The sequence below is a fragment of the Sardina pilchardus genome, chromosome 12, assembly GCF_963854185.1.
Source record: "Sardina pilchardus chromosome 12, fSarPil1.1, whole genome shotgun sequence".
Taxonomy (NCBI): Eukaryota; Metazoa; Chordata; class Actinopteri; order Clupeiformes; family Clupeidae; genus Sardina; species Sardina pilchardus.
The window spans coordinates 31,611,216-31,622,306 of record NC_085005.1 but is presented as its reverse complement, the minus strand read 5'-3'; the positions used below and the strand labels follow the sequence as shown (position 1 = coordinate 31,622,306).

The window sequence follows — 11,091 nt, the reverse complement described above, 5'->3', positions numbered from 1 at the left end:
ATGGCAAGTTGCATTGTAAGCTAGCTCTGGGGTAGCAAAGATCAAAGTGTGCCATCTGCACCTACCGAATATCACAGTATCCACTCGAAGGCAGAGGACAAAACTTTGCGCAAAACATCTGCATTTCCAATTTGGGCACAGATAGTGGCTTTTTTGTAGGCGAACTTCAGAGGTCTATTAGCCTTTCTTATGCAGGCCTCTTGCACTGTTTTTATTCTGCTCAGTCAGTGGCACAGTCCTAAACATACTGTATGTTGTAGCAGCAGTAGTGTTTTAAAGCAGTGCTAGATTGTCAGGATCAAAGGTTTCAGCAACTCATTTCTATTAACAGATCTCAAAATTCTGTGACTGTCCCCAGCTGAGCTTGCAGCCGTGCTGTGAAAGAAGAAGAGGCGTTTGTTTCTCTTTCGAGATGACGAGGGTAAGCAAGCATCAAAAACTTCAAACACTTTCTCTTCTCAGGATCTCCTGTTCCAGGAAGAGGCCCCGTGCCGTGAGGGTTGTGAAGGGAAGGAGGTGGAGGGCAGAGAACAGCTCACGTTTTGAGAGAAAAAAAAGAGCACATGTGAGCATGCTTGGGCTAAGTGGCTCGTTAAAATCCAATCACCGCGCTCGGATATCGAGAGGCCCACAGAAAGAGCCCAGCGTCCGGGTAACAAAGTTAACAACTGAGCCTCTCTCATGGCTTTCATCCATCCCCCATCCCTGCTCAGACCGATGCAGGTCAATAGGTGCCTCTCATGTAAAGTTTATACGTCCTCCCTCGCTCCTCGGGCCTCGATCCTCACTGATCTACATAAAGAATGATGGGGCGGCAACAACGATAGTCTATCCCTTCGTCTATCTTTCTTTATGTAGATCAGTGAGGATCGGGGCCCGAGGAGCGAGGGAGGACGTATAAACTTTACATGAGAGGCACCCAATGTCTTATACACAGGGCCAGAGAGTAGCTGATACCAATCAGTGCACTGTGTGAGGGTCTTTATGATGCTAGGCTCTCTCCATGCTACTCAAGCCTGGCCTTTAGGCTAACCCCAGCTAGCCTGGTGTGGTGGAGGCCGACGAGGGGAGATGGATGGTGCAGGGGCTGTGGCCTGACACTGAGGTGACACACTTCCAGGGCTAGAGGCTCCACAGGGGCCTAGTGGCTTCCCTCACCGTGGCTGAGAATCTGACACCCTTAGCAGGCCCATAAATCACCCGCACGGCCGGCTGCAGATCTAGGCCTCCATCTCTCCCCACCCCCCCCAGCTCAGATGTGGATGCTCATATATCTCTGGATGTACTACACTACTGTAGGCTTACATGCCAATTGCCAAACCCACCTCTCTCTCTCTCTCCTCTCTCTCTCTCTCTCTCTCTCTCTCTCTCTCTCTCTCTCTCTCTCTCTCTCTCTCTCTCTCTCAGCTGCGTTTCAGCACATGCAAGCCATTATGGTGACATATGCTACTAATTTCTACCTCTCCTTCCTCTCTTTCTCCTCCCCCTCTCTCTCCTTCATCACCCTCTCTTTGTTTACCATCTTTGGTTCCTTGAAAAAAAACCATCACTTTTGAAGTTTGGTAGGCTCCATCTAATGTTATGGAAACAATCCCACCGCTAAACAGAACGTAGGCGTCGCATGAGAAGTATGTTCCTAAGAGAACCTGAACAGACTGAATTTTGAATGGCCTCTGCACTCCCGTATGGTATTTACATTTACATTGACCTTTACTCCCTTAGCAGACCCTTTCACCCACAGCAACTTACAAAATGGGGAATAACATTGGAGCCACCATGTAGAGGAGACCTTAGGTAGTAGTTACTGTAATACTAAAACAATCAACACTATCACCAGAACAAGAGAGTGCAGAAGAGACCTTAGGCAGTAGTTACTGTAACACTAAAACAATCCACACTATCACCAGAACAAGAGAGTGCAGAAGAGACCTTAGGCAGTAGTTACTGTAACACTAAAACAATCAACCAGAAGAAGAGAGTGCAGAAGTTAGAAGTAGTAGTCACAGAGTAGTCAGAGGAGAAAGTGGCAGGACTCAGGAGAAGGAGGTAGAGGAGGGAAGAGAGGAGACGGAAGCTTCACTCGTTCCTCTTAATGTCATGGAAACAATCCTACTACTAAATACTAATAGAATGTAGGCTTCAGAACTAAATCCTGTGAGAACCTGAATTCTGAAGGGGCTCGGCCCTCCCATACTGCATGGTCATTGGTCACTCCTTTGGACAGTGCTGTACCTGATTGTTCTCCGTCTCCTTCACGAAGAAGGCCTCCCCGTTGTCCCCCAGCTTCATGTGCAGGCTCACGGGCTCCCCGTTGATCTCGATGTCCACCTGAGAGGACGCAAAGGGACAGCACACAAGTCTGAGACCAGTGAACCACCTCTTGGGCTGGCCTTAAAACAGCCTTCTCAAAGAGCAATACACAAAAGCTAAATGTTAAGATAAGAAGTTGTAGTGGTCAAGCAGCCACATTTGGTTAAAACATCTCCTTTTTTAAATAAGACTTTCATTGACTATAATGTATGAAATAGAGAGTTGCAAAAGAGTTCAGACCACTTCTCATTATAACAAAGCAAAGAAAACACAAACACAACTCCCACAGACATTTTTTCCAAGAAGCACAACAATTGTTGGCGGTAGGATCCGCTTGACCATTTCCCCTTCCTAAGCAACATGAACAGTTCCCTCTCCACATCACAAGACCACATCTTTCCAGTTCCCACACTGACACATTACATGGCCCCAAGAGAAACACTTCATCCAAACACTTTGTGCCAGCTCTGGCATATGCATTCACCCAGCCCTGGTTTCCCTCTAAATAACGCTCTAAATGCAGAGAGCGTTGATCTGAGTACCCCTGCCCACTGAGGAAGAGGACTGGCCATTAAATCAGTTTTATTGAGGGTTATGTCTCAAAGACTTCTGAAGTTCGCCTACACAAAAAGGACTCGAAGCTGCCATCTTTGCCTATATAAGGAGATCCGGTTCTCCTTACATGGGCAAAGATGGTACCTGCCAGATCTCCTTATATGGGCAAAAATGTTACCCACCGGATCTCCTTATATGGGCAAAGATGGTACCCCCGGATCTCCTTATACAGTATGGGCAAAGATTGTGCACGGATCTCCTTATATGGGCATCAATTGTACCAAAATCTCCTTATATGGGCAAAGATGGTACCCCCGGATCTCCTTATATGGGCAAAGATTGTACCCGGATCTCCTTATATGGGCAAAGATTGTATGCGGATCTCTTTATATGGGCAAAGCTGATACCCGCCCGATCTCCTTATATGGGCAAAGATGGCATCTTTTGGTTCCTTTTTTTGCAGGCAAACTACAGAGGTCTAATGAGGCAGTTAACCCCCCGCCCCCCCCCCCCCCCCCCCCCCACCCCACGGCGTCACTCACCACTTTCTCTCGGGAGCGCAGGACGCCCATCTTGCCGAAGCGGACGTGGAAGGGCGAGCAGTGCAGCGAGCCGTCGGGCCGACGCACCACGATGACGTCGATGCAGCCGGACAGCGTGGCCGGGTTCAGGCCGCGGTACAGCTCCTTCACCTGCACCAGCACCTGGCCCGCCAGCTGGCCCACGTAGTTCATGGTCTGAGACTGCAGCCGGCGGCGCAGAAGTGGACAGAAATGGGGGGACAGGAGACAGTGAGACGGTGCAGATCCACACACAGCTTTCACAGACGCTTATCTGATATCTACTGAGACATGAATACCATTAGCCTACCTGTAATACCAAACCATCACACTTCTTTTCCCGATCTTTTCAAAGATCCTCTTCTGATTTAATATGACAACAATAACCAAACATAGATTAAATAAAATGTAAATACTAGCATCAGTATTCTGTCATTATTTGTACTATCTCAATTCTATGTTATTTTGTAAGTGGGCACCTAGTATCTACAGTAGGCTACATCAAATGCATAAACTTAGATATCCCACACCTTAGGTAAAGCATGTGTTACAAAGAACAACAACATGAAAGCCTTCGGGTAAACCCTGCCTGCTCTGGCAGTGAAAGGGGCCTTTTATTCTCAGTGGAATTTGGGACAAGGATGAAGATTATCTTCTGTGGCAGACATGAGGCCCATAACTGGGTCAGCGGAGATCAATTGGCCGGCCACTAATGATGACACACTTGGCACCGAGGGAACACGTGCTGCATTAGGAGAGCCATGAATACATTTGTCAAAGACAAACACTTTTTCTTCCCGGTTGGGTACGACCGATGCCACCATAACGTGAGCACTTTCACTTTGTGGGATGAACAGGAAACAAAAACTGGGCCCAGTGTTTCCTGTTTCCTTTCGGCTGTTTAATGGACTGTCACACACTTGTTTATATTGTGTGAATGCACCAGCAATCAGGCCATGATTTGTTTGTGTGTGACGAAATGGGTAAAGGCCTGCATTAGGCTGACTACTCAAGTGTTCAAAGGACTGGAAATATACTGACCAGTGTTCATTCACGACCACTAGCCCCAACACTCACACCAGCACACCAACTTTAACACTAACATGGAAGAACATCTGGCCATGTTGGCATTGTTAGATTGGCCATACACTGTACAATGGGCAATCAGGAAACTGTGAATGTCACCTACAGTATAATAAGAACAGAGAGTCCTCTCTTAAAGATGCAGTCAACGATTGCGCAGGAAATGATGTCTGTTTATGTTTATACATATATTTTAAATGATTGGCAGATGCTTTTGTCCAAAACAGTGCACATTATATTTTAACCAAGGGCCAAACTAACCTCACTAGAGAGGTAGCTCACCGCTCCTTTCAGTATTCCCTGGGAAACTCTACACAGAGAGAGGTAGCTCACCGCTCCTTTAAGTATTCCCTGGGAAGCTCCACACAGGGTTTCGTCCTTGTTTGGGGGTCAGGCTGCCCCCACTTTGTTTCCAGTTTTCCAAGCCTGGGCTGCCTACTGCCCCCCCCCCCCCCCCCCCCCAATGTACTGAATGGGCAGTTAGCGAATGAGGAGAGGAGAAGAGATGATTGCTGAACGTAACAACAAATGCTATGGACTCGCTGACTGCACCTTTGAAACAAAAACTGAAAACAAAAACCGAAAACAAGCCAAGGCAGTAATTGGCCTAATAAAGCCAGGTTAAAGCTGTACAACATACTGAGATGTTGGTGAGCTCGGTGCTCCTTGCACAACAAGGTGCAAAACAAGATGGCCCCATCCTCTCTCTGAGGCCCACCACGACCTTTGACCTGTAACATAAGCTCTCTCTTCGTGGTGACTGCCTCGCTTCCTAGAACCCTCTTTTTTGCTCCAGCCCTTCGACCCGACACGGACACTCCCAGAATGCCAGGCAGTTAATTCCTTTCCCATAGCCGCTAAAGGCTGTAGATAACACTACTCCTTCAGAGTGCTCGCAGAATGAGACGGTCACTAGTGTGGCTCATTCACGGTCACTAGTGTGGCAAGGTTGGTGTTAACCAGTGTTAGTGTTAAAATAGATGCTGTAAAGACCCCCTGGGTGTTATCACAATATCCTAAGCTCGTATTGAATGTCCAACAACATTTAAGAAAGATGGCGCATACGTCAGCAGAGATTCTCCAAATATCTACGATGTAACTTGGGGTAGCGGAAGGAGAGAACAAGGACATAACGAGACTGCTTTTCAATACTTAATAAATCATTAACTAATACTGTACAACGATATCTAAAACATCACTAACTAAAACTACACCAACAAGACGTTTACTATGTTTTGCAATACTTAAATCACTAACTAAAAGGCCTACTGTAACTATACAAAGATATCTAATAAATCACTGACTACAGTAATACTGTACAAAGACGCTCCCTTGTGCTTCAGTATACGCTTCATCACAGCGTATGACAGACACTGTCTGTGTCCGAGGCAAGCAGAGCCCCACTGGAGCACCTCTGTGGGGTTGACCTTGAGAGACCTCTTCAGAGCCAGAGTGTGTGTGTGTGTGTCAGTGAGCTTCCACACCAAACACTGACTTCATCAAGACAAAGATGCTGCTTCAACTTAACACTAGCTCCTGTGTCTGCCATTTAGCTTGTGTTTATCTAACACTCTGTACATCTAAGTGTCCTACAAACTGGGTCTACTGTATGTCACTCAAAAGGTGTAGAGCTGTTTTGAAGGTGACACGGTTAAACACCTTCCTACTCCTTACGGCCTGAATCGAACCCTGAGAATAATGTAAGACAAGAAACATCAAGCTTCATAAATGCATTAATCATATGCATAAATCCCATACTAATACAGCAGAGGCCATCCCATCTGAGTTGTGCAATAATTACAGTAACTCAAAATCCCAGAATCCTAAGCACATCATACCACCATAAACACCCATCTGTCCCATGCATGCAGGCAGCATGCAGTCAAAGACAAACACAAAACGGGAGAATTCGTTATTCTCCACACTGATGACCCAAAGAGCTGCAGCCCATGAGATGTGGGCCAGAGACGGACACTGAGGACTGAGGGGGTCCTTTACAATGACACTGAGATCATGCCAGATCTGCTCACTGCCCAGTCCACTCTGAAACCCCCCACAGCAGACATGAAAGAGGCAGAGAGGGAGAGAGAGAGAGAGAGAGAAAGAGAGAGAGAGAGAGAGAGGGGGAGAGAGAGGGAGAGAGAGAGGGGGAGAGAGGGGGAGAGAGAGGGAGAGAGAGATAAAGGGAGAGGGAGAGAGAAAGAGAGAGAGAGGGGGAGAGAGGGAGAGAGAGATAAAGAGGGAGGGAGAGAGAAAGAGAGAGAGAGAGAGAGAGAGAGCAGCTGCCCTGGGTCAAGGGCCTCAACAGGGGAGGCCAGCGTTATAAGCCCCTAGAGGCAGAACATCCGCCTATCCACTGGGCCCCTCTTGGGTTCTCTTAAGGACTCAACGGAACAAACTGGTATTCTCAAATCTTTTTCCTTAGATCAAGTTCCTTTGGATTAAACCCGGTGCAAAGCTTTCCCCCTTCAAAACCCAGTCCTACTATGGAGAGGCAGCAGCCCAAAGACATCTATTCTCAGAAGTTGCATTGAAAGAAGCTTGGTAGGTTTAAAAATAGACCACAGCAGAGTAGTCTGTCTAATTTTCTAAGCAGGGTGCTTATTTTTCTGACATCTGAATGTATAATATCCCATGGGCTTTCTGCAGGAGATAATGCCGAGCCCATCTCCATTCCTGAGACAAACACACAAAGCTGCTCTTTGAAGTTATTCACCTGAAAACAAGAGAATTATACTACTCTACATCAGACTGGCACATAAATTCTAAAACAGATGCCTTATGCGTATATATGTTAAAGGTGCAGTAGGTTGTTTTTGCTGTACATACAAATGCACATATTTCAACAGACAGTACAATAAATTATTTAGCAATTCTGTAAAAACATAGATGATCGACGAGGCTAATATCAAATGACATCTCCAAACAAAACGTACAATAGACCTCTGTCATCATTACAGTGATAAACACTGATGAGTGCCCAATACTGTACATCAGACACATTCACAGACCACTGACATGTAACAGCATTATACAATGCGGTAATGGGATAAGTGCTATCACTGTCAGATGGCTACACTCAGTTAAACGAAGATCACTTCTCTTGTATTGACAGGCCTCCCACAGAATGTTTTCTTGTGTTTCTGGACCGCATTTACAAAATAAACATCGGTAGGTCTATGTACTGTATCTGATTGACACCATGGTCACCTATGGAGCTTAGGTCAAGAGCATTCTAGTGAGGGCCACAGCTCCGGTGTGTTGTCCAAAAGTGACCTTCCTAAACTAGAGCTTCAGTGCTGGGTAGTGGGACTGTCTGGGACACATACTGATAGCTTACACACACACACACACACACACACACACACACACACACACACACACACACACACACACACACACAGGCAGTAGAGAAGGGTGGTGGTGGAGTTTCTCTGGAAATACTGAAGGCAGGTCACCACCACACAAAAAGGTGATTCACCCAAAACAACCTGGAGCTACTACAGCACATATCAGTTCATGGGCTGGTTCTATCCACACTGAAGCTTCTGTGCTGTAGGCTACTGTGGTGAGCACATTTGACTAAATGTAAAAAAATATGAGCATGTGAATTGTGAAAACAAAAGCTGATACCTGTGAGCCTTGAGTGAGGTACTGTATAGGGCCTCTAACCTATCAGCTGTATCGTGAGAAACTCATCTACCTGCTCATCTAAACAAATAGCCTACGTCCATCAATAAACAACATCTCTCTCTCTCTCTCCCTCTCTCTCTCTCTCTCTCTCTCTCTCTCTCTCTCTCCCTCTCTCTGCCCCTCTCTCCCATACTGTATATGAACGATGCAGACTTGTGTTGGGTTGTAAGGGGACACTGCAGTCTGCTTGGTAGAGGCAGGCTACCCTACCATGACTGTGCAGTGATCAGCACTGCAATTCTAAAGAAAACATCCTTCATTCCAGTAACTCGGCATTCATATCTCTGTAGTAGCCTAACGTGTTTGGTCATCAATATATCGTCATGGTCTGGCTTTTCCGCCAGACTAAAACCATAGAAACCGGGCCAAATGCCAAACAGGTTAAGGAAGGGATGCTGGTTATGTATAGCCTATGTATAATACACGTATGTTTTGTTTTACTAATGTCCATCACTCAAAGTCCATCACACTTTAGATATCACGTTGAAGACACTACATGACAGATGCCTCCAACATAAACATTATCGCTGACTATCTGTTTGACCCTGAACTGAACAGCTGCAGCAGTCCCAAAACGAACCCCATGTCAGGACGAAGAAGGTCTGGTGGTGAAATCCATTGTACACAACAGACACTTGGCAAGCAGAAAAGTAAACGAATGTAAATGTCCCGCAGTGGGCTATGCTATGCAGTAACTTCACCCACAGTTTACATGACTAGAACAGCCGACAGCAACACAAAAATGCAGCTGAAATTCTATACCTTTTCAGTACCACGCAGACGTCCTCACATCAACACGGGAATGCGCCGGACTTCTCTTTTGCTGCTGGTGACGGTCGCACACAGGAACATTATAGTGTCATTTTCCGGTTAGAACGAAGATGCTGGTGTTGAATAAGTCTGTATCACCACTTGCCGTTACTTAAGATAACACAGCTACTGTTTTATTCCTCTCTCACACACTCGGTATCTCTGGCTCGCTCTCGGACCTTCGAGTCTCTCCACAGCCAGCGCAGCAAATGACATCACATGCAGATGAGGTCTCTCGTTGGTCCAATCAGATCGCTGTAATCAAATAACACTTACAGCCGCCACACACACAGACTTTGTGACTTGACCAAATGTATAATAATACTATGCGCAGCGAATAGGATTAGACATTTTCATTTTCAAATAAAGCCTTCGTGCTTTTACGGTCTAAAGTTTAACTTCCTAACGCCAAAAAAATATTTTTGGCGATATAGGTTAGGTTGGACTGTACACTTAACATCTGCCGGCTTCGGAGGCTTGAAGAGGTTCGTAATCTGACCCCGGCCGGCAAAGACTGTCTGGGGCACTGCGAGTGAGGAAGGCGGTGAGGTGATCACATTGACCAATGGCTGCGCCGCGTTGCCTGACGTTCGATGTCTGCAGTTGTGGTTTCTGTTGCACGTTGTTGTTTTTTTCTGTGACTAAGCAAAGCAGCGTGGCAGCGTCTACCCACAGGTTTATGAAGACACAAGTCTGAAAGAGGAAACGCGAAATGTTGCAGGAACAGGAAGGAAGTTGGGCCCCATCCATTCAGTAAATTATTTGATTTAGCTCAGGGTATTTAATGTTAACAGTACAGAATTAAATGTGTTCATCAAATTTCACTTATTCATACCAACTAGTCCTTTAACTTCTAGCATTTTCACTGCTTTAGTGATATTGACGCGCCCGCACGCACATACATACAACACACACACACACACACACACACACACACACACACACACACACACAGACCAATTGCACAAGCATACACACACACACACACACACACACACACGCACGCACGCACGCACGCACACACACACACACACACACACACACACACACACACACACACACACAATTGCACAAGCATACACACACACACACACACACACACACACACACACACACACATGGCAGTAAGCAGTAGCCATGGCCTGGAATGCCACCACATGAGAGAAATCAAAGGCACCGTCCTACTCGGGCCTGTAGAGCTGCTAGATGCCTGAACATGTGTGTCTGGGACTTTTGTGTTTTTGGGCTTGTAGCCAACCAGCACGAGGGGGATAACAACAGACTCTTTGCAAGCAATGAAATAGCTACACATACACTAGTGCTCTAGCTAGGATATAGCGTCTTTATTCAACCATATAGAGAAAGTGGAGGAAGTACTGAAAAGGGCCTACCGTACCTAATTTATATTGTATACATTATGTTAAAAATGTCAGTACAACATAACTATAAATGACTTCTCAACTAAATTCACTTCTGAGGTACTTCAATCTTCTGCTGGCCCCTTATTCCACAAACTGTTCTTTTGCAAGTCTTTGAATCACAGTAAACAAGTCATGTCTCTCAAGTGCATCTTGCGGGCTATGTTTTAGGAAATATACTCACGTGCGTTTCAAACAAAAATATCTCATATGTCTGCTCTTTCACTTAAGTGCACACTTCACTTTCCCTCAGCTCTGGCCTTAAGCCCGGCTACAGTCCAACTCACGTGCTGCCCCGACACAAGAGAGGAACCACATGCTACAAGAGAATCTGCTCGTGTGTGTCCCAGTGGACTTAGAGTTGGACATGATACACACCACATCGTAGTTAGGTTTCCATGAATATTCAGTGTGGTTAAAAGATCTGTGTGGTTGTTAAACACTCGGTTCAGTCAGGAGAAGAGTTGTCAAGAGGATTCCTCATCGCTTACCTTCAACAATGAATTATCTCATCCTTTTAATGGATGCTCTCACTGGACAGGTTTCTCAAGGAGGTAATGGTTTTGCCAAAGACTCAAAAGCACTTTTGGCTCATTACGTCTGAACCAGTTTTGAATGATATAGTACTACCTCAGAAAAAAACAACAACAATTGCATGTTGG

General features: G+C 45.9%; 1 protein-coding gene across 1 annotated transcript in view; it reads right to left on the bottom strand.

Moving 5' to 3' along the window:
• The window catches only part of lpin1b (lipin 1b), a 35,611-nt gene extending 26,156 nt beyond the window's left edge, over window positions 1-9,455 (bottom strand). The window contains exons 1-3 of the mRNA XM_062551031.1: window positions 8,964-9,455; window positions 3,408-3,608; window positions 2,233-2,328 (exon numbers count right to left, since the gene is read on the bottom strand). Of these exons, the coding sequence (XP_062407015.1) occupies window positions 2,233-2,328; window positions 3,408-3,599 (288 nt within the window). The 5' untranslated portion in view covers window positions 3,600-3,608; window positions 8,964-9,455. The remainder of the gene's footprint in view (window positions 1-2,232; window positions 2,329-3,407; window positions 3,609-8,963) is intronic.
• Between the last annotated feature and the right edge of the window lie 1,636 nt (window positions 9,456-11,091).